This window comes from Mobula hypostoma, chromosome 8, assembly GCF_963921235.1.
Source record: "Mobula hypostoma chromosome 8, sMobHyp1.1, whole genome shotgun sequence".
NCBI classification, from domain to species: domain Eukaryota; kingdom Metazoa; phylum Chordata; class Chondrichthyes; order Myliobatiformes; family Myliobatidae; genus Mobula; species Mobula hypostoma.
In genome coordinates, this window is record NC_086104.1 from 1442190 (window position 1) to 1467282 (window position 25093).

At 43.3% G+C, this 25093-nt stretch overlaps 1 protein-coding gene across 7 annotated transcripts in view; it reads right to left on the reverse strand.

The window, feature by feature from the left end:
- The window catches only part of LOC134350026 (protein EFR3 homolog B-like), a 299220-nt gene that overhangs the window by 197262 nt on the left and 76865 nt on the right, over positions 1–25093 (reverse strand). For all 7 annotated transcript variants that reach the window (XM_063054929.1, XM_063054928.1, XM_063054927.1 and 4 more), the window contains 4 exons: positions 23426–23576; positions 13036–13157; positions 5900–6049; positions 180–314 (listed from right to left, as the gene is read on the reverse strand). In XM_063054929.1, coding sequence (XP_062910999.1) covers positions 180–314; positions 5900–6049; positions 13036–13157; positions 23426–23576 — 558 coding nt within the window. The remainder of the gene's footprint in view (positions 1–179; positions 315–5899; positions 6050–13035; positions 13158–23425; positions 23577–25093) is intronic.

Here is a 25093-nt window from a genome sequence, read left to right on the forward strand (position 1 = left end):
CCCAGCATCCAGGACCCCTTCAAACAGCAATACCTCAAGACCGCTGCACCCAGCATTAAAGATCCCATCACCCAGGACATGCCCTCTTCTCACTGCTACCAACAAGGAGGAGGTACAGGAGGCATTTATATCAATGTGGTTCTCTAAGGGACGATTTGCCTGGCCTGATGAACACGTACATTAAAACAGGCTTGATGGCATTCTTGATGTTACCATAGGCAGCTCTGCCCAGCAGCTCCCGGAGACAGCCTTCTGCCAATGCTGCTGGACTGTCCTTCTCCTTCTCAGTTGCCTGCAGTGGCGATGGAGATCGACTGAAAAAACGTAGTTAGCAGAATCAGTACAGCTGAAGTTTTAAACACAAGGACTGAAATGTTAAACTTTCCAGTGGACAGGATGATGAGGTCAAGGAATGGATGAGTAACTCACCTTCAGAGTGAGGGAGGATGTAAAAGAGGAGGCTTCATTGTGACATTCATGGAAGACTTACATCAGGAGCAGATTATGCCACTTGCCTCATCGAGTCCGCTCCGCCATTCCATCATGGCTGATTTGTTATCCCTCTTTCTTCCTTCCCATAACCTTTGATGCCCTGACTAACCAAGAATCGATCAACCTCCACTTTAAATGTACTCAATTTGTTGGCCTCCACAGCTGTCTCACAGATACATCATGCTCTGGCAAAATAAATTCCTCCTCATCTCTGTTCTAAATGGAGTTCCCTCAATTCTGAGTCTGTGCCCTCTGGTCACAGATTCTCCTACTGTAGGAAAGATCCTCTCTGTCTGGGCCTTTCAATATTTGACAGGTTTTAGAAACATAGAAAATAGGTGCAGGAGTAGGCCATTCGGCCCTTCGAGCCTGCACCACCATTCAGTATGATCATGGCTGATCATCCAACTCAGAACCCTGTACCAGCCTTCCCTCCATAACCCCTGATCCCCTTAGCCACAAGGGCCATATCTAACTCCCTCTTAAATATAGCCAATGAACTGGCCTCAACTGTTTCCTGTGGCAGAGAATTCCACAGGTTCACCACTCTCTGTGTGAAGAAGTTTTTCCTAATCTCGGTCCAAAAAGGCTTCCCCTTTATCCTCAAACTGTGACCCCTCGTTCTGGACTTCCCCAATATCGGGAACAATCTTCCTGTATCTAGCCTGTCCATTCCCTTTAGGATTTTATACGTTTCTATCAGATCCCCCCTCAATCTTCTAAATTCCAACGAATATAAGCCTAGTTCATCCAGTCTTTCATCATATGAAAGTCCTGCCATCCCAGGAATCAATCTGGTGAACCTTCTTTGTACTCCCTCTGTGGCAAGGATGTCTTTCCTCAGATTAGGGGACCAAAACTGCACACAATACTCCAGGTGAGGTCTCACCAAGGCCTTGTACAACTGCAGTAGTACCTCCCTGCTCCTGTACTCGAATCCTCTTGCTATAAATGCCAGCATACCATTTGCCTTTTTCACCGCCTGCTGTACCTGCATGCCCATTTTCAATGACTGGTGTATAATGACACCCAGGTCTCATTGCACCTCCCCTTTTCCTAATCGGCCACCATTCAAATAATAATCTGTTTTCCTGTTTTTGCCACCAAAGTGGATAACTTCACATTTATCCACATTAAATTGCATCTGCCATGAATTTGCCCACTCACCTAACCTATCCAAGTCACCCTGCATCCTCTTAGCATCCTCCTCACAGCTAACATTGCCGCCCAACTTCGTGTCATCCACAAACTTGGAGATGCTGCATTTAATTCCCTCATCCAAGTCAGTAATATATCTTGTAAACAACTGGGGTCCCAGCACTGAGCCTTGCGGTACCCCACTAGTCACAGCCTGCCATTCTGAAAAGGTCCCGTTTATTCCCACTCTTTGCTTCCTGTCTGCCAACCAATTCTCTATCCACATCAATACCTTACCCCCAATACCGTGTGCTTTAAGTTTGCACACTAATCTCCTGTGTGGGACCTTGTCAAAAGCCTTTTGAAAATCCAAATATACCACATCCACTGGTTCTCCCCTATCCACTCTACTATTTACATCCTCAAAAAATTCTATGAGACTCGTCAGACATGAATTTCCTTTCACAAATCCATGCTGACTTTGTCCGATGATTTCACCGCTTTCCAAATGTGCTGTTATCACATCTTTGATAACTGTCTCTAGCAGTTTCCCCAACACCGATGTTAGGCTAACCGGTCTATAATTCCCTGGTTTCTCTCTCCCTCCTTTTTTAAAAAGTGGGGTTACATTAGCCACCCTCCAATCCTCAGGAACTAGTCCAAAATCTAAAGAGTTTTGAAAAATTATCACTAATGCATCCACTATTTCTTGGGCTACTTCCTTAAGCACTCTGGGATGCAGACCATCTGGCTCTGGGGATTTATCTGCCTTTAATCCCTTCAATTTACCTAACACCACTTCCCTACTAACATGTATTTCACTCAGTTCCTCCATCTCACTGGACCCTCTGACCCCTACTATTTCTGGAAGATTATTTATGTCCTCCTTAGTGAAGACAGAACCAAAGTAGTTATTCAATTGGTCTGCCATGTCCTTGCTCCCCATAACCAATTCACCTGTTTCTGTCTGTAAGGGACCTACATTTGTCTTAACCAATCTTTTTCTTTTCACATATCTATAAAAGCTTTTACAGTCAGTTTTTATGTTCCCTGCCAGTTTTCTCTCATAATCTTTTTTCCCCTTCCTAATTAAGCCTTTTGTCATCCTCTGCTGAACTCTGAATTTCTCCCAGTCCTCAGGTGAGCCACTTTTTTTTGGCTAATTTGTATACTTCTTCTTTGGAATTGATACTATCCCTAATTTCCCTTGTCAGCCACGGGTGCACTACCTTCCTTGATTTATTCTTTTGCCAAACTGGGATGAACAATTGTTGCAGTTCATCCATGCGATCTTTAAATGCTTGCCATTGCATATCCACCATCAACCCTTTAAGTGTCATTTGCCAGTCTATCTTAGCTAATTCACGTCTCATACCTTCAAAGTTACCCCTCTTTAAGTTCAGAAACTTTGTTTCTGAATTAACTATGTCACTCTCCATCTTAATGAAGAATTCCACCATATTATGGTCACTCTTACCCAAGGGGTCTATCACGACAAGATTGTACTCAGTCTAGAATAGCCTGCTCTCTGGTTGGTTCCTCGACATGTTGGTTCAAAAAACCATCCCGCATACATTCCAAGAAATCCTCTTCCTCAGCACCTTTACCAATTTGCTTCACCCAATCTACATGTAGATTGAAGTCACCCATTATAACTGCTGTTCCTTTATTGCACACATTTCTAATTTCCTGTTTAATACCATCTCCGACCTCACTACTACTGTTAGGTGGCCTGTACACAACTCCCACCAGCATTTTCTGCCCCTTAGTGTCATGCAGCTCTACCCATTTCGATTCCACATCTTCCCGGTTTATGTCCTTCCTTTCTATTGCGTTAATCTCATCTTTAACCAGCAACGCCACCCCACCTCCTTTTCTTTCATGTCTATCCCTCCTGAATATTGAATATCCCTGAATGTTGAGCTCCCATCCTTGGTCACCCTGGAGCCATGTCTCTGTGATCCCAACTATATCATATTCATTAATAACAATCTGCACTTTTAATTCATCCACCTTGTTACGAATGCTCCTTGCATTGACACACAAAGCCTTCAGGCTCACTTTTACAACTCTCTTAGCCCTTATACAATTATGCTGAAAAGTGGCCCTTTTTGATGCTTGCCCTGGATTTGTTGGCCTGCCACTTTTACTTTTCACCTTACTACTTTTTGCTTCTACCCTCATTTTACACCCCTCTGTCTCTCTGCACTGGTTCCCATCCCCCTGTTGTGAACTAACCTCCTCTCGCCTAGCCTCTTTAATTTGATTCCCACCCCCCAACCATTCTAGTTTAAAGTCACCTCAGTAGCCCTCGCTAATCTCCCTGCCAGGATATCGGTCCCCCTAGGATTCAAGTGTAACCCGTCCTTTTTGTACAGGTCACACTTGCGCCAAAAGAGGTCACAATGATCCAAAAACTTGAATCCCTGCCTCCTGCTCCAATCCCTCAGCCACGCATTTATCCTCCACCTCATCGCATTCCTACTCTCACTGTCGCGTGGCACAGGCAGTAATCCCGAGATTACTACCTTTGCGGTCCTTTTTCTCAACTCCCTTCCTAGCTCCCTATTTTCTCCTTTCAGGACCTCTTCCCTTTTCCTACCTATGTCATTGGTACCTATATGTACCACGACCTCTGGCTCCTCACCCTCCCACTTCAGGATATCTTGGACACGATCAGAAATATCCCGGACCCTGGCACCAGGGAGGCAAACTACCATCCGGGTCTCTGGACTGCGTCCACAGAATCACCTATCTGACCCCCTTACTATCGAGTCCCCTATCACAACTGCCCTCCTCTTCCTTTCCCTACCCTTCTGAGCTACAGGGCCGGACTCTGTGCCGGAGGCACGGCCACTGTCGCTTCCCCCGGGTAAGCTGTTCCCCCCAACAGTACTCAAACAGGAGTACCTATTGTCAAGGGGCACAGCCACCGGGGTACTCTCTATTACCTGACTCTTCCCCTTCCCCCTCCTAACCGTGACCCACTTGTCTGCGTCCCGTAGCCCCGGTGTGACCACCTGCCTGTAACTCCTCTTTATCAACTCCTCACTCTCCCTGACCAGACGAAGGTCATCGAGCTGCAGCTCCAGTTCCCTAACGCGGTCCCTTAGGAGCTGCATCTCGGTGCACCTGGCGCAGATGTGGACATCCGGGAGGCTTGGAGACTCCTGGGCCTCCCACATCCAGCACCGAGAACAACAAACTGCCCTCACACTCATACTGCCCCTCTCCTCATATAACAACAAAAAAAAAATACCAAACCTTCCTCGCCTCGCCTGTTTCCGCCTAAGCCCGTTGAGCTGAAGCCCTTAAGCCTTCACTCTGCTCCCGGCTCACTCCGCAGCCCGCAAACTACGCTGCCCGCTGTATGAGGCTCTGTTCCTTTTAAATCTTCCGCGCTTCACTGCCCAACGTCACACACCTGCGCAGTCCCGCCTCTCTGAATGGCGATGGAAAAAAAACCCGAAAAATTCAAAAATAGCTTCCTCCGCACTCCCGTTCCGATTCTCAGACTTCCTTCTTCAAATTAAACCCAAAGCAGGATTTCTGGCCTTTTAAATCTTCCGTGCTTCACTGCCCGACGTCACACACCTGCGCAGTCCTGCCTCTCTGAATGCCGATGGAAAAAAAACGAAAAATTCAAAAATTCATGAATGAGATGCTCCCTCATTTTTTTAAACTCCAGCAAGAGTAGGCCCAAAATCACCCAATGCTCCTCAGGCATTCACCTGTTCACTCCTGGAATCATTGTCATAAATCTCCTCTACACTCTCTCCAGTGTCAATAGTTTTTCTAAAATGAGGGGCCCAAAACTGCTCACAATACTCCAAACGAGGCATCATCAGTGCCTTACAAAGCCTTGTTATCACATCCTTCCTTTTATATTCTAGTCCTCGCAAAATAAACGTGACACTGCATTTACCTTCCCCACCACAAACTCAACCTTCAAATTAGCCTCCAGCGAATCCTGCACGAGTCCCTTTGCATCTCAGACTTCTGATTGAGTCTGATTCGAAAACTATGGATGAGTGATTAGACTGAGGCTTTGAGGTTTGTAAAGTTAAGGTGAATTTAATCAGCAAGGAGTTCCCCTTTTGGTGGTAGATGACAAAGGGAAGTCAGAGATCTGGAGATAGAGAATGGTGATCAGTTCAGAGTGGTAAGGTGACCACACTGGTGGAGTAGACTCGATGACCCAAAGAGCTTAATTCTGCTCCTACAGCTTCCTGCTCATGTGCTGCTGAGATAGAGGAAGAGAATGGCTTACCTGTCAGCTTCCTCCACCTGTTGTAGATTGAAGAGCAGTGAAGGGACGATCTTATCCATGTGTTGTGGTTCCCAGATATTGGCTTGCAGTTCATCATTGACAGTCTTCCTCACCACTCCTTGCAAACCCTTTATACCCGACATACGGATTCTGATGAACAGAATGTAGGGTAAAGATCACCTCTCCCTATAGACACTTTATACCGATATACGGATTCTGATGGACAGAATGTAGGGTAAAGATCACCACTCCCTATAGACACTTTATACCCGACATACGGATTCTGATGGGACTGAATGTAGGGTAAAGATCACCACTCCCTGCAAACCCTTTATACCCGAAATACGGATTCTGATGGACAGAATGTAGGGTAAAGATCACCTCTCCCTATAGACACTTTATACCGATATACGGATTCTGATGGACAGAATGCAGGGTAAAGATCACCACTCCCTATAGACACTTTATACCCGACATACGGATTCTGATGGGACTGAATGTAGGGTAAAGATCACCACTCCCTGCAAACCCTTTATACCCGAAATACGGATTCTGATGGACAGAATGTAGGGTAAAGATCACCTCTCCCTATAGACACTTTATACCGATATACGGATTCTGATGGACAGAATGTAGGGTAAAGATCACCTCCCCCTATAGACACTTTATACCGATATACGGATTCTGATGGAACAGAATGTAGGGTAAAGATCACCTCTCCCTATAGACACTTTATACCGATATACGGATTCTGATGGAACAGAATGTAGGGTAAAGATCACCTCTCCCTATAGACACTTTATACCGACACATGGATTCTGATGGAACAGAATGTAGGGTAAAGATCACCTCTCCCTATAGACACTTTATACCGACATATGGATTCTGATGGGACAGAATGTAGGGTAAAGATCACCTCTCCCTATAGACACTTTATACCGATATACGGATTCTGATGGAACAGAATGTAGGGTAAAGATCACCTCTCCCTATAGACACTTTATACCGATATACGGATTCTGATGGACAGAATGTAGGGTAAAGATCACCTCCCCCTAAAGACACTTTATACCGATATACGGATTCTGATGGAACAGAATGTAGGGTAAAGATCACCTCTCCCTATAGACACTTTATACCGATATACGGATTCTGATGGAACAGAATGTAGGGTAAAGATCACCTCTCCCTATAGACACTTTATACCGACACATGGATTCTGATGGAACAGAATGTAGGGTAAAGATCACCTCTCCCTATAGACACTTTATACCGACATATGGATTCTGATGGGACAGAATGTAGGGTAAAGATCACCTCTCCCTATAGACACTTTATACCGATATACGGATTCTGATGGGACAGAATGTAGGGTAAAGATCATCTCTCCCTATAGACACTTTATACCAACACACGGATTCTGATGGACAGAATGTAGTGTAAGGATCACCTCTCTCTAGGGAGCTAGGGCTTTACTCTTTGGAGAGAAGGAAGATGAGAGGAGACATGATAGAGGTGTACAAGATAATAAGAGGAATAGATCGAGTGGATAGCCAGCGCCTCTTCCCCAGGGCACCACTGCTCAATACAAGAGGACATGGCTTTAAGGTAAGGTGTGGGAAGTTCAAGGGGGATATTAGAGGAAGGTTTTTTACTCAGAGAGTGGTTGGTGCATGGAATGCACTGCCTGAGTCAGTGGTGGAGGCAGATACACTAGTGAAGTTTAAGAGACTACTAGACAGGTACATGGAGGAATTTAAGGTGGGGGCTTATATGGGAGGCAGGGTTTGAGGGTCGGCACAACATTGTGGGCCAAAGGGCCTGTACTGTGCTGTACTATTCTATGTTCTATGTTCTCCCTATAGACACTTTATACCGACATATGGATTCTGACACGCACAATGTGACGTTAGGTTGAAGGATGTGCATTTGGTGTCCACCCACCTGCTCACATCTCTACATTGGTCTGGACCGAGTAAGGGAGCTCCAAGGTATCCTGAAGTTCCACATGCACATTGACAATCCAAGGTTTAACTTTGGGCAATCGTAATCAGTCCTCAAAGAGACAACCATTGTTACCAGGGTGGACTGCAGGTGCTTTGAGAAACACTGTGTCAGCCCAAAGCTGCATTCCTCTCTGGGGTGGCACAGGTGGCTTCAACCAAATGGAAGTCTCACACAGACCAGGCATGTTACCAGCTGCATCCAGACTGACTGAAGAATAATCATAGGGATTAACCCATTCCTGGTCCATAGCCAGAAGATTGTAACTCCTCAGTCAGCCATTCAGTATCTTTAAACCATGAGGAGTCAGAGACGACATTGCTATAGGGATGAAAATGTTGGCTCACTTTTCAAAAGTAACTGCAGCATTCTTGCATTCGGACTAATGACAGCCAAACTCTGATAATCCGCTGACTACACAGAAATCATAATGGTTCAAGGTTCTGGTTCCTTGGGAGCATTTCCTACCCTTCCATCTATCCCACCAGAATTCAGTTCCCCATCTCCCTCCCATCCCACCCGAACCTGTTCCCGATCACCCATCCCCAAGGACCCAGTTCCAAATCTCCCTCCCATCCCATAAGATGATAAGACAGGAGCAGAATTAGGCCATTTGGCTCATTGCATCTGCTCCACCATTCAAACATGGCTGATTCGTTTATTCTCCCTGGACTACTCCCTGTAACCTTTGATGCCATGGCCAATCATGAACCTATCAATCTGTGCCTTAAAAACACCCAACCACCTGGCCTCCACGGCTGTCTGTGGCAACAAACTCCACAAATTCACCACTCTCTGGCTGAAGAAATTTCTCTATATCTCTGTTTTAAGTAGACAACCCTCTATCCTGAGGCTGTGCCCTCTTGTCCTAGACTCCCCTACCATCGGAAACACCCTTTCCACGTCTACTCTGGCTGGGCCTTTCAACATTTGAAAGGTTTCAATGAGATACCCCTTCATTCTTCTAAATTCCAGTGGGTACAGGCCCAGAGCCATCACATGTTCCTCATATTATAACCCTCTCATTCCCAGACTCATCCTTGTGAACCTCCTTTGAACCCTTTCCAATGCCAGTACATTTTTTCTTTGATAAGGAGCCCAAAACTGTTCACAATACTCAAGACGAGGCCTCACTAGTGCCAACCCCTGCAGAACACCACTAGTTACTGGGAGCTAACCAGAAAAGGATCCTTTTATTCCCACTTGCTGTCTCCTACCAATCAGCCAATACTCTAACCATGCTAGTAACTTTCCTGTAATACCATGGGCTCTTAACTTGGTAACCAGCCTCACATGTGGCACCTTGTCAAAGGCCTTCTGAAAATCCAAGCAGACAATAATCACTGCATCCCCTTTATCCACCCTACTTGTAATCTCTTCAAAGACTTCCAACAGGTTCACCGGGCAAGATTTTTCTTTAAGGAAACCATGCTGACTTTGCTCTATTTTGAGCAAGTACTCAGTGTCAGCAAGTACTCCATAATTTCATCCTTAACAACTGACTCCAACATTTTCCCAACCACTGAGGTCAGGCTAACTGAATTATAATTTCCTTTCTGCTGCCTCCCTCCTTTCTTAAAGAGAGAAGTGAATTTGCAATTTTCCAGTACTCCAGAACCATGCCAGAATCCAATGATGTTTGAAAGATCATTACTAATACTTCCACCATCTCTACATAAGAAACATAAGAAATAGGAGCAGGAGTAGGTCCATCGAGCCTGCCCCGCCATTCAATAAGATCATGGCTGATCCGTCCGTAAACTCAGCTCCATCTACCTGCCTTTTCCCCATAACCCTTAATTCCCTTACTATGTAAAAACCTATCGAACTGTATCTTAAATATATTTAGTGAAGAAGCCTCAACTGCTTCCCTGGGAAAAGAATTCCACAGATTCACCACTCTCTGGGAAAATCAGTTTCTCCTCATCTCCATCCTAAATCTGCTCCCCTGAATCTTGAGGCAATGTCCCCTAGTTCTAGTCTCACCTACCAATGGAAAAAATTTTCCTACTTCTATCTTATCTATCCCTTTCAAACTTTTGTATATTTCTCTACCACTATCTCTTTCAGAACCCTTGGGCGCAGTTCATCTGGTCTGGGTGACTTATGTATCCTTAGGTCTTTCAGCTTTTTGAGCACCTTCTCCCTTGTAATAGTAACTGCACCCACTTCTCTTCCCTCACGCCCTTCAACATCTGGCACACTGCTAGTGTCTTCCACAGTGAAGACTGATGCAAAATACTCATTTTAGTTAATCTGCCATCTCCTTGTCCCCCGTTGTTATTTCTCTTTCCTCATGTTCTAGTGGTTCTATAGTCACTCTCATCTCTGTTTTATTTTTATATACTTGAAAAAGCGTTTTCTATCCACATTCATTTTGCTTGCTAGCTTGCTTTCAAATTTCATCTTTTCCCTCCTAATGATTCTTTTAGTTGCTTTCTATGGGTTTTTAAAAGCTTCCCAATCTTCTATCTTCCCACTAATCTTTGCTTTGTTGTATGCCCTCTCTTTTGCTTTTACATTAGCTTTGACTTCCCTTGTCAGCCACATTGTACTATTTTGCTATTTGAGTACTTCCTCATTTTTGGAACTCATCTGCCCTGTACCTCCCTCATATTTCCCAGAAACTGAAGCCATAGCTGCTCTTCTGCTATCCTGACCAGCATCTCCTTTCAAGTTACTTTAGCCAACTCCTCTCTCATACCACTGTAATTTCCCTTACTGCACTGAAATACTGCTACGTCAGACTTTACTTCCTCCTTATCAAATTTCAAGTAGAACTCAATCATACTGTGATCACTGGCTCCTAAGGGTTCCTTTACCTTAAGGTCCCTAACCACCTCCAGTTCATTACATAACATCCAATCCAGTATAGCTGGGCCCCAAGCAGGCTCAATGACAAATTGCTCTAAAAACCCATCTCGCAGGCATTCAACAAATTCACTCTCTTGAGATCCATTACCAACCTGATTTTCCCAATCAACCTTCATATTAAAATCTCCCATGACTATTATAACATTGCCCTTTTGACAAGCCTTTTCTATTTCCTGTTATAATCTGTACTCCATATCTCAGCTATTGTTTGGAGGCCTGTATATAGTGTTGCTAGAAAGTTTGTGAACTCTGCAGAATTTTCTCTATTTCTGCATAAATATGACCTAAAAAGTGATCAGATCTTCATGTAAGTCCTAAAGCGAGATAAAAAGAACCTCAAAAAAATTAAACATATACTTAAATAAAACAAAAAACATTATAGTTGTTCATTTATTTATTGAGAAAAATGATCCAATATTGTATGTATTTGTTGGAAAAAGTATTTGAACCTTTGTTTTCAGTAACTGGTGTGACCCCCTCGTACAGCAACAACTTCAACCAAACGTTTCCAGTAGCTGTTGATCAGTCCTGTGCATTGGTTTGGTGAAATTTCAGATCATTCCTCTCTATAAAACTGCTTCAACTCTGGGATGTTAGTCGTCCTCCTTGCATTAACTGCTTGCTTCAGGTCCTTCCACATTAACTCAATAGGATTAAGATCAAGGCTTTGACTCAGTCATTCTAAACCACAAATTTTCTTCTTTTTAAATTATTTTGTTGTTGATTTACTCTTGTCTTTCAGATCATTGTCTTGTTGCATTATTCAACATCTATTAAGCTTCAGGTGATAGACTGCTACCCTGACATTCTCCTGTAAAATGTCTTGATACGATTTTGAGTTCATTGTTCCCTCAATGATTGCAAGCTGTCCAGGCCCTGCAGCAACTAAGCAGCCTCAAACTATGATGCTTCTTCCATCATGCTTTACAGTTGGGATAAGGTTTTGCTGTGGATGTGCAGTGTCCTTTTCCCTCCTAACATAGCAATGTGCATTTCTGCCAAAAAGTTCAACTTTTGTCTTATCTGTCCATACATCATTGTCCCAGAAGTGTCATAGAACATCCTGGTAGTCTTTCGCTTGAGATGTGCGGTAATGTTTTTTTGGATAGCAGTGAATTCCTCTGTGGTGTCTTTCCATGAAGACCATTCTTGTTCAGTGTTTTTCTTATCGTGGACACATGAACAGAGACTTTAGCAAGTTCTAGAGATTTCTGAAGGTCTTTTTGCTGTAGGCCTTGGGTTCTTTTTCACATCCTTCAGCTTTGTATGTTGTGCTCCTGGTGTGATCTTTGCAGAATGCCCACTCCTAAGGAGAGTAGCAACAGTACTGAATTTCCTCCATTTGTAGACAATTACTCTTACTGTGGACTGATGAACACTCAGGTCTTTAGAAATGCTTTCGTAGCCTTTTTCTGTACAACTTTTTTTTAAGGACCTCAGAAAGTTGTTTTGATCGAGCCATGGTGCACGTATTTCTTGAGAAGAACAGACTCTGTCAGTATCCTGACCTGGTGTGTCTTTTTTATAGGGCAAGGCACCTCTGCAACCCACACCTCCAATCTCATCTCATTGATTGGAACGCCTGATTCAGAATAGATTTTGTGGAAGGCATTACCTCAGAGGTTCACATACTTTTTCCAACAAATACATGTAATATTAGATTATTTTTCTCAATAAATAAATGAACAAGTATAATGTTTCTATGTTATTTATTTAATAGGGTTCTCTTTATCTAGTTTCAGGACTTACATGAAGATCTGATTACATCTTAGGTGATATTTATGCAGAAACAGAGAAAATATACGGGTTTACAAACTTGCTAGCACCACTGTATAACTACCATCAGGGTCCTTTCACCCTTGCAGTTTCTTAACTCAACCCACAAGGATTCAACATCTTCCGGTCCTGTGTCATATATTTCTAATGATTTGATGCTATTCTTTACCGGCAGAGCCACGCCACTCCCTCTACCTACCTTCCTATCTCCAATACAATGTGTAGCCCCGGACATTCAGCTCCCAACTACAACCACCCTTCAGCCATGATTCAGTGATGGCCACAACATCATACCTGACAATCTGAAAAAATGTAACAAGATCATCCACTTTATTTCTTCTACTCCGTGCACTCCCACGAGAACCCCTTCCCAATCCCCATCCCACAAGGACCCAGCTCTCAATCTCCCTCCCATCCGACCAGGACCTGGTTCCCAATTCCATTCTGACTCAGTCTGGAACAGAGGTCAGACATGAACTTACTTGGTCCTGTCAGCTACATCATCATTCCCTGAGTGACACATTTCACTGAACCGACACACAAAGAAGTCATAACTTCGGTGATATGATGGGGTGTCTTCTTCAATATTTGCGAACTTTATGAACTGTGGAAAAGAAAGTTCTTGTTTAATAAAACAGATTCAGTTGACAGAAACCAAAATGTATTAATGTTATTTGAACCAGAAACACACTGCTAGCGGACAAGCGGGCCGACCAGTATCTGTGCAGGAGAAGGAATTGTGTCCTTGCAGATAGATGCAGCATTTTAATGGGAAAGAAAGGCTGGTGGTGTTCTGGATAGTGAAGATGGGTGTCGTGAGTTACAACGGGACTTTGACAAGATGCAAAGCTGAGCTGAGAAGTGGCAAATGTTAAATGCTGTTACTATTGCTGCTTCCAACATCTCCTCTGGCAATTCATAACAATGACACTGTACGAAAAATTTACCCCTCACAAACCTTTTAAACTTCACTCCTCACCTGAAATTCATGGCCTCTAGTTTTAGATACCCCTACCATGGGAAACACACACTGGACTCCTACCCTACCTATGCCTCTCATGATTTTATATACCCTCAGCCTGCCCAGGTAGTGGCTTCAGGTTTGATTTCAACATTTGAAAGAAATTTGCATAGATACATGCATGGGAGGGCTATAACCCAGCTGCAGGTCGATGGGACAAAGCAAATTAATGGTTTGGCATGGGCAAGATGGGCCAAAGAACCTGTTTCTGTTTTTCAGTGTTCTGTGGCTCCATTGCAAACACACCCAGACTATTCAATTTCTCCATACTCATCTAGCTCCCCATTCGAGGCAATTGTTGTCAATCTTTTCTGGACACTCTAGTATTTTCAATCAATCGGAGTTAAATTCCATCTGTCATTCCTTTTCCCAGTTTTGTCAATTGATTTCAACCTGTCGACAGTGTTGTTAAGAAGGCATATGGTGTGATGACCTTCATCAATGTGGGATTGAGTGCAAGAGCTGTAAGGTAATGTTAGTTATAGTCATAGTCATACTTTATTGATCCTGGGGGAAATTGGTTTTCGTTACAGTTGCACCATAAATAATTAAATAGTAATAAAACCATAAATAGTTAAATAGTAATATGTAAATTATGCCAGGAAATAAGTCCAGGACAAGCCTATTGGCTCAGGGTGTCTGACCCTCCAAGGGAGGAGTTGTAAAGTTTGATGGCCACGGGCAGGAATGACCTCCTATGAGCTCTGTGTTGCATCTCAGTGGAATGAGTCGCTGGCTGAATGTACTCCTGTGCCCACCCAGTACATTATGTAGTAGATGGGAGACATTGTCCAAGATGGCATGCAACTTGGACAGCATCCTCTTTTCAGACACCACCGTCAGAGAGTCCAGTTCCATCCCCACAACATCACTGGCCTTACGAATGAGTTTGTTGATTCTGTTGGTGTCTGCTACCCTCAGCCTGCTGCCCCAGCACACAACAGCAAACATAATAGCACTGGCCACCACAGACTCGTAGAACATCCTCAGCATCGTCCGACGGATGTTAAAGGACCTCAGTCTCCTCAGGAAATAGAGATGGCTCTGACCCTTCTTGTAGACAGCCTCAGAGTTCTTTGACCAGTCCAGTTTATTGTCAATTCGTATCCCCAGGTATTTGTAATCCTCCACCATGTCCACACTGATCCACTGGATGAAAATAGGGGTCGCTGGTACCTTAGCTCTCTTCAGCTATATAAGACCTTAGTCAGACCCCACTTGGAGTACTGTATTCAGTTCTGGTCACCTCACTCCAGGAAGGATGTGGAAACTATAGAAAGGGTGCAAAGGAGATTTACAAGGACGTTGCCTGGATTGGACAGTGTGTCTTATGAGAATAGGTTCAGTGAACTTGGCCTTTTTTCCTTTGGAGTGATGGAGGATGAGAGGTGACCTGATAGAGGTATATAAGATGATGAGAGGCATTGATTGTGTGGATAGCCAGAGGCTTTTTCCCAGGGCTGAAATGGCTGACACAAGGGGGCACAGTTTTAAGATGCTTAGAAATAGGCACCGAGGGGATGTGAGGGGTAAGTTTTTCACACAGAGAGTGGTGGGTGTGTGGAATGCACTGCCAGCGCAGGTGGTGGAGACAGATATGATAGAGTCTTTTAAGAGACTCTTAGATAGGTACATGGAGCTTAGAAAAATAGAGGGCTATGCGATAGGGAAATTGTAGGCAGATTCTAGAATAAGTTACATGATCAGCACAACAGTGTGGGCTGAAGTGCCTGTAATGTGCTGTAGATTTCTATGATTCTGTAGTACCCATCTTGGTGTTATCTGCACACGTACTAATTGTGTCATTCTGCATTCTCATCCAATATCGTAATATGACAATCAGCAGTGGACCCAGCACCTCTCCCCATGGAACACCACAGGTTGCAAGCCTCCAAACTTCTGCCCTTTGCCTCCTACCATCAACCAGCTTTGTGTCTGGATCATCGAACGCAGAACAGTACCCCATAGTACGGTACCCTTCGGCCCACAGAGTTGTGCTGGAAAAATAAAAATAAGTAACCAAATGGCCAACTAAACTAATTTCTTCTGCTTACACAATGTCCATATCCTTCAATTTCCCTCCTATTCATGGGCCTATCTAAACGTCTCTTAAAAGTTTCTAATATTTCTGCCTCTACTTTCACCCTAGGCACCCACTCTCTCTGTGTTAAAAACCTAACTCTCACATCTCCTTTGAAATGATCCTCTCTCACTTTAAATACATGCCCTCAAGAATTGGACATTTCAACACTGGGAAAAAGATACTGTCTGGTCTACTCTATCTATGCCTCCCATAATCTTACAAACCTCCATCAGATCTCCCGTCATCTTCGCCATTCCAGAGAAAATAACCTGAGTTTGTCCAGTCCCTTGTTGTAATAGAATAGTATGGCACAGTACAGGCCCTTCGGCCCACAGATCCAGACAGCATCTTTGCAAACCTCTTCTGCACTCTCTCCAAAGCCTTGACATCTTTCCTATTATGGGGTGACCAAACCTAATTGGTCAGCTCACCCTGAATACCATGTGTTCTAGCTTTCTGGAGCAGCCTGCCAGTGAGGACTTTGTCAAAGGCCTTGCCAAAGACCATGCAGACCAGTGATTCTCAACGGGGGCCATACCACTCCCCCAACGGGGTGGTGACGTGTCCTAAGGGGACGTTATGGGAAATAGAAGTGGTGGGGGTGGTGTTCAGGATCCTGGGGTGGGGGCAGGGGGGGGACAGAAAGCGACAACCTAACTTGAGACACGAGATCTGACCAACCATGTCAACATCTCATATGCATTCCCAGTTTGTGTACATTTTTTATTTTAATTTAGCCCCGTTAATGTTGGATAAATACATACAGTGTGATCTCTGTGAGTCTGAAGGTGGTGAAGCCTTGAATCCTAATCCTGCTGAGAAAAACAAACTACAGGAAGTGCGTCAACACAATGCAACATACCAAGAGTATGGTTTTATTCCATTCCTGTCAGATCAGCGATGCTCCATATGTCTTGTTTGTAATATTGTACTATCTAATGAAGCTTTGAAACCATCAAGATTGCCGGAACACTTCCATAACAGACACCCTAAAAAGGCTACTTTTGGTATTACTCAGTTCCAGAAGATGAAAAGCTTCGCACATTCAAGTCATTTGTGAAGGCAGATGTTGGTAAGACCTCAGACAAAGTTAGGAATTAAAAGGTTGAGCATGGTGCGACTAGTGTCCTGGTTTTCTATGTTTCTTAAAGAGGAATTACAGAGGCATGAGAGAGGAGTTGGTCAGAATTGATTGGAAAAGAAAATTAGTGGGAAGTTAGAGGATTGGGAAGCTTTTAAAAACCAACAGAAGACAATTAAAAAAGTCATTAAGAAAGTAATTAAGAATCCTGCTGAAGGGTCTCGGCCTGAAACATCGACTGTACTCTTTTCTATAGATGCTGCTTGACCTGCTGAGTACCTCCAGCATTTTGTGTGTGCTACTTGGATATTAAGCATATTTTCTCTTTTTTGTGATTAAGAAGGTAAAGATGGAATATGAAAGTAAGCTAGCCAATAATTTTAAAAGGATACCAAGAGTTTCTTCAGATACATAAAGTGTAAAAGAGAGGTGAGAGTGGATATCAGACTGCTGGAAAACGATGCCGGAGAGGTAGTAATGAGGGACAAGGTTAATGAAAGACTACCTGAATAAGTATTTTGCATCAACCAGCACACACACAAACGTTGGGTGGCCACTGGGAGATCCCGTTCTCCTGGCGGACAAAGCATAGGTGCTCGGCGAAATGGTCTCCCAATCTACGTCAGGTCTCACCGCTTTCCTGGAAGGACTGTTTAGGTCCCTGAATGGTTGTGAGGGTGAAGGTGCAGACACAGTATTTTGCAACAGTCTTCACGGTGGAAGGCACTAGCAATATAGTGAAAACTCCAGGTTCAGGAATCATGAAGTGTGGTGAAAACTCCAGGTTCGGGAATTACGAAGTATGGTGAAAACTCCAGGTTCAGCGATCATGAAGTGTGTGAAGTTAACATAACTAGACATAAGGTTCTTGAGAAACTGAAAGTTTCAAAGAAGACGAGTCACCTGGACCAGATGGTTACACCTCAAAGTTCTAAATGAAGTGCATGAAGAGATAGTGGAGGCATTGGTAATGATTTTTCAAGAATCACTAAATTCTGGAATGGTTGCAGAAGAATGGAAAATTGCAAATGTCTCTACACTCTTCAAGAAGGGAGAGAGGCAAAAGAAATTACAGGCCAGTTAGTCTGACCTCTGTGGCTGGGAAGATGTTGGAGTTGATTATCAAGAATGAAATCGCAGGGTACTTGGAGGCACACCATGAAATAGGCTGTGGTCAGCATGGTTTCATCAAGGGAAAATCTTGCCTGGCAAATCTATTGGAATTTTTTGAAGAAATAACAAGCAGGTTAGACAAAGGAGAATCGGCTGGTGTTGTGTACTTGGATTTTCAGAAGGCCTTTCATAAGTTGCCACACATGAGGCTGCTTAATAAGCTATGAGCCTATTACAGGAAATATTCTAGCATGGAGAAAACAGTGGCTAATTGGCAGGAGGAAAACAATGGTAATAAAGAGAGCCTTTTCTGGCTGCTGTCGGTGACTTGTGGTGTTCCATAAGGAACTGTGTTGGGGCCAATTCTTTTTCCATTTTATGTCAATGATTTGGATGATGGAATTGATGACTGTTGCTAATTTTGCAGATGATATGAGGATAGGTGGAGGGCGGGTAGTTTTTAGGAAGTAGAGAGGCTACAGAAGGATTTAGATTAGGAGAATGGACAAAGAAATGTCAGTTGGAATACAGTGTCGGAGAGTGTATGGTCATGCACTTTGGTAGAAGAAAGGAAAAGGTTGACTATTTTCTAAATGGAGAGAAAATACAAAAATCTGAGATGCATAGGGACTTGGGAGTCCTTGTGCAGGATTCCTTAAAGGTTAATTTGTAGGCTGAGTTGGTGGTGAGGGAGGCAAATGCAACATTAGCATTCATATAAAGAGGATTGGAAAATAAAAGAAAGAATGTAATGTCGAGACTTTATAAAGCACTGGTGAGGCCTCACTTGGAGTATTGTGAACAGGTTTGGGCCCCTTACCTTAGAAAGGATGTGCTAAAATTGGAGAGGGTTGAAAGGAGGTTCACAAAAATGATACCAGGATTGAAAGGCTTGTCATATGAAGAGTGTTTGATGGCTCTGGGCCTGTATTTGCTGGAATTCAGAAGGATGAGGGGTGTTCTCATTGAAACCAATCGAACAATGAAAGGCCTCAATAGAGTGGATGTGGAGAGGATGCTTCCGATGGAGGGAGAGTCTAAGACAGAGGTCATAGCCTCAGAATACAGGAGTGTCCTTTTAGAATGGAGATGAGGAGGAATTTGTTTACCCAGAGAGTGGTGAATCTGTGGAATTCTTTACCACAGGCAGCTGTGAAAGCCAAGTCTGTATGTATATTTAAGGCAGAGAGTGATGGATTTTTGATTGGTCAGGGCATGAAAAGATGCGGGAAGAAGGTAGGAGATTGGGGCTGAGAGGAAAATTGGATCAGCCATGATGAAGTGGCAGAGCAGATTCGATGGGTGAAATGGCCTAATTCTGCTCCAATATCTTATGCTGTTATGGTCATTTGCCAAGAAAGTTAAATTTACATTGATTGTGGTCTCATTGCTTCTTATAACATTTCCAAAATGATTGAAAGTGTGTAAAATCTCATAAAATTGGTGAAAGATTAATAATGTCTACTCACCACTGAGAGGAGTGCTCACCACTGTTCTCAAAATTGATACCAGTATTTTAAAATCAATTCGTATGATTAATAACTCTGTAGTTTGTCATATTGATGAAATGAGTGAAGACATTCAGTATTATCTATGCACAGAGCTACAAAAAATAGAATTTGGGATACAACTGGATGAATCAACTGTGCAAGACAACGAGGTATTGCTAATGGCATATGTACAGTTTATCAAAAATGGAAATGTTTATGAAGATTTTCTCTTTTATAAAAGGTTAGAAACAAATATTAATAGAGAATCAATCTACGACAAGCTCAGAATATATATTGAGGATAAAAGTATTCTGATTAGGAACATGATTTCTTGTGCAACAGATAGAGCACCATATATAACAGGTTGCATGCTGCTTCAGTAGCATTTATGAAAAAAGAAATTCCAAGCCTATTTCCAATCCATTGTGTAATTCTTTGTTAACATATCACAGCCAAAAATTTCACTCAGTGACTTTTTTGAAGCATGACTCTTGTAATATATGCTATCAACAAAATTAAAGCTCTTCCATTAAATAGCAGAATAATTCACCAGTTATGCCAAGATAACGGTGAGGAGTTTGGACACTTAAGTGCATTAGCTGTCAAAAGGCTGTTTCTTAGATCTTTTTGACACTGTGTTTGAATATTTGCTCAAATCAAAGTCAACAAAAGCTTTGGAAACAAGGTCGAATTTCTACGTGGAGACGTGGCATACGCAGCCAATCTGTACAACAAAATGAACATTCTAAATATGAAACTGCTGGATGAGAACGTCAATTTAATCCATGCAAAAAGTTTAGTGTCCACTTTTAGCAGAAAATTGGAAATATATAAGCAAAACACTGGGAGAAGAAACGTTCTCACTGTTTCCCTGCATGGAAAGTATGGCGCTCTGTTTCACAGATGGTGATTTACAAGAGTACTGCTTACACCTGCAGCCACTGAAGAAGGATTTCAGAATCAATTCAAGGATTTGAATGATCTGGAAATTATGGACTGGGTAATTAACCCATTTCTTTGCAAGGTGGAAGAACAGAAAGGGAGCTGGCAAGAAGAAATTATCGAAATTCAGAATGATGAAGAAGCAAAAATGTTGGCTTTTGTGGCTACACTGTCATATGAAATTTCCTGGTCTTTGGAGAAGAGACAAACTGCTCTTCATTACATTTCCAACTTCCTACCTTGTTGAAAGAGGCTCCAGTGCAGTGAGCAGAAATCACTTGGACATTGTTACGAAGGGGGACTTAAGGCTTTTACTGTCACAAATTGAACCAGATATTTCAACTCTTGCTAAAAACCATCAAGCTCAAGGAATCACACTGATGGCAAACCTGCTGTACAGCATACAGGTACCATGTAAGCTAGGTTTAAAGACAAATAAAAAATTAAAGCAGAATCATTTTTGTGTATGTTAGACATGTTTTTACATTATAGGGGCACCGGAAAGTACATTGTGCCTAAGAGGAATGTTGGTAAGTATGAAGGTGCTTTCGTGGGGCATTGGCGAGTATGAAAATGCTTTGGGGGGGCATTGGGCTAAAAAAGGTTGGGAAACACTGATTAGACAATGTCCACCTCTCTGTCCTCATCAAACCTCTTAATCAAATTTGTGAGGCCTGATTTCCAATGCAGAAAGCCATGCTGACTATCTTTACTGGTCTTTGTAAATGAATCCTAATTATACAGAATCACTTTCCAATAACCTTCCCACAGTAGCATAAGGCTCACCAGGCTAAAATTCTTTGGCTTCTCCTTGCAGCCCTCCTTAAATAAAGGTACTTAGCCACCCTACTTCCAGTTCGTAACCAGGGATGAGAAAAATACAAAGATACCAAACAAGACCACAGAAATTTCTTCTCATCTGCCACAATGTCCTGGTGGCTTTGGTTACATGGCAGTTAGTGTAACGTTTTTCCAGTCTCAGCCACCTGGATTCAATTCTAACTGCTGCCTGTAAGGAGCTTGTACATTCGCCCCTTGACCACGTGGGTTTCCTCCAAGTGCTCTGCTTTCCTCTCAGGTTCCAAAGTTGTACTGGTTAGTAGGGTAATTGGTTACATGGGTGTAATTGGGCAGCACCACTCATTTGGGCATGCTGTAACTCTAAATAAAATAAAATAAATAACATATTTGGTCAGGCCCAGGGGACATATGGACCTCAGGACCACCAACATATCCTCTTTCGTGATGTCAACATTTTTTTTAAATAACACTATTCTCTTGCCTGAATTCTCTAGCTTCACCAATGTTTTCCATGGTAAGTCTGCCTCCACAAATGCTTCCTGACTAGCGGACGTCCTTTAAGTTTCTTTTTTGTTTCAGATGCACCATCTGCAGAGTCATGTGCCTCCATATGATTTAAGCAGTACTCGTGTACTTTTGAACAAGGGTGGATGGAAGTGTTTATCTAATTCAGTGGATTCCAGTTCACTGGGACACAGTGGACCAGTACATTTTGGCCCTATTAACAGGCTGTCCCAATTAAATGAAGCTACACGATAATAGTTAAAAAGGTATTAAAAAAATGACATGGGAGTATGGGATGTCCAGGGAGGGGTAGCACCTGTGCTGAAGGGGCAATCCTGGGGCAGCTCATTCACCTTTCATCGCCACTGGACACTTAGCTCTTACCTGTTTGCATGTAACTGCGGCCAGATCCCAATACACTGCTTTGACAAGCGGGCTAAACCGGGTGAGGGTAGCCAGGTGCCTGTCCTAGCATCTGAAGTCAACTACGGCAGACTTGAGTGAAGTTCAGTAGCCAGGAAAGCGGTTCTGCAATGCTCCACGGAGAGCAAAGAGCGTGACAAGGCACAAGAGAACCATAGAACCATAGAAACTACAGCACAGAAACAGGCCCTTTGGCCCTTCTTGGCTGTGCCAAACCATTTTCTGCCTAGTCCCACTGACCTGCACACGGACCATATCCCTCCATACACCTCCCATCCATGTATCTGTCCAATTTATTCTTAAATGTTAAAAAAGAACCCGCATTTACCACCTCGTCTGGCAGCTCATTCCATACTCCCACCACTCTCTGTGTGAAGAAGCCCCCCCTAATGTTCCCTTTAAACTTTTCCCCCCTCACCCTTAACTCATGTCCTCTGGTTTTTTTCTCCCCTTGCCTCAGTGGAAAAAGCCTGCTTGCATTCACTCTATCTATACCCATCATAATTTTATATACCTCTATCAAATCTCCCCTCATTCTTCTACGTTCCAGGGAATAAAGTCCTAACCTATTCAACCTTTCTCTGTAACTGAGTTTCTCAAGTCCCGGCAACATCCTTGTAAACCTTCTCTGCACTCTTTCAACCTTATTTATATCCTTCCTGTCAAGGTCATCCATTGCAACCAAGAAAGACCACAGTTTGTGACACTTGTTTGTACCATTGGACACAGACTGCTGAGGTTTAGAGAGTGGAGCTGCCCCAGTACATTTTCACTTTAAATATTCTCCCACACAGCACTGCCTTCATGCAATGCTTTACAATTGCATCCTCCAAATCTAAGTTTTCCTGGTAACATTTCAGATGATTGTTGATTCTTTTAAATTTTTTATAGTTCCTAACTTGTTGAAGTAGTGAAATCATTTCATTTCTACTCCCAGCCATTTCTGGCATCTGCACATCTGAATGCTTGAAACCGCAGTGAGCAAAACGTTTCCGAGTTGTCTTACTGCTTGTTTATTACCAATCATCAGTGACAAAAATCGCTGCTTTTAGACACAAACATGCAACTGATACTATTTAGAAATTGTTCATGGTGTCGTGTCTGACGGCCATACAAGAGTGCGGGACTGTTGTTTGCGAGAAACTTAGGCAACATTTTCTGTCCGAATTAAGCAGTAGTGTGTCCCAAATAACCTAAATGAAGCTTGGCTATTTTCTTGATTCGTCTTTGTCTTTTAAGAGCTGTATCAAATAAGTGGCTGCCCCAATTAACCGATAGCGCAATTAAGCGGAATCCACTGTAATTCGGTGGACACTACCAGGTTATCAGTATTGACAGCAACTGTCAAAGCCAGACCCTAATTCCTCAGGGGCACCTATCTACATATTAATTTGCAGTCAGGAAACAGACTTACCGAATTGGTTCCCAAGATCTGTAAAGCAGCTTTCTCAGACTCAAGAAGCTTGGCCACCATCTTGAGGAAGCTCTCTACAAACAAGTTGATGCTTTGGCAGTGACAGGCCATCAGGAGTTGGTCCAGAGCCTCCATGGCAATACACACATAGCTGATGGACAAGCAAGCATACACACCATAAGGAAATACAGCTAGCTCATCAACCCTTCCACACGTGCCTCCCTTCCCATATAATACATAGGCCATTTGGCCCATCAGGTCTGCTCTGCAATTCCATTAAACGTAATTTATTTCCACTCTCAACCCCCATTCCTCTGCCTTTCTCTGTAACCTTTGATGACTATCTAAGCAAGAATTTATCAACCTCTACTTTAAATTTACCCAATGATTTGGCCTCTAGACCCATCTGTGGCAATGAATTCCACAGCTTTACTACTGTCTGGCTAAAGAATTACCTCCTAATCTCTGTTCTAAATGGAGGTCCTTCTATACTGAGGATGAGCCACCTGGTCCTAGACTCCCCAACTATAGGAAACATTCTCTCCATGTCCACTCTATCTAGACCCTTCAATATTCAGCAGGTTTCAATGAAATTCCGCCCCCCCCCGCCACAACATTCTTCTAAACTCCAACGAGTACAGGTCCAGAGCCATCAAACGCTCTGGGCCTGTATGTTAATCCCTTCATTTCCAGGATCATTCTCATTTTGCTTGAAGATGGCGGCACGTGTGTATTGCGAGGCTCAGTGCCTCACCAGATTTCAAAAAATAGTGTTACTTTATCTGCTTCTTTCCTGCGTGTTTGCTCGATTTGGCTATGTGAACTACACCTACAGCAAACAGTCACTTTTGGACATTAACTATCGATGCACCAACACAGTTTTGGACTATCCATTCAACTTTTACCAACTACCTCTGGAGTTAGTAAGGACACCGCGGACCTGCATTCAACTCGCTCCGACCGGAAGGGCCCGGCGCTGGCGTCGAGACCGTAAACTAAGACGAAGGAGGCGTGGAGGTTTGCGTGTAGGCTAAGGCTAAATCCACACCGACCAGCGCTACCAAGCATCTTCCTCGCCAATGTTTGGTCTCTGACAAACAAGCTGGATGAACTAAGGACTTGGACCCTCACACAAAGGCTTACCGATTGCAACGTCATGTTTTTTACGGAGACGTGGCTAAACAGTGATGTCCCGAACAACATGTGGAACTGGAAGGGCTGACAGAGCTGCAACAGTGACAGGTAAAAGTAGGGGAGGTGGTTTATGCATCTACGTGAATCGATCACGGTGTACTAACTCTACCATTGCTGACACTTATTGCTCTGCTGATCTGGAATACCTGATTATGAAGTGCAGATCTTTTTATCAACCACGAGAGTTTACGTGCATCATTGCTGTTGCAGTTTATGTTCCACCGGATGCTAATGTTAAAGTAGCCATGAAAGACCTCAGTGCCACTATTAGCAAGCTGCAGACATTGCATCCAGACGAAGCCTTTATTGTTGCTGGGTACTTTAATCATTGTAACCTACGTACCGTGCTTCCAAGATTTTACTAAAATGTATCATGCATCACCAGGGGTAATAAAACCTTAGATCATGTCTACACTAATGTGGCTGACGCTTACAAAGCCACTACCCTCCCCCACCTGAGACAGTCCGACCATC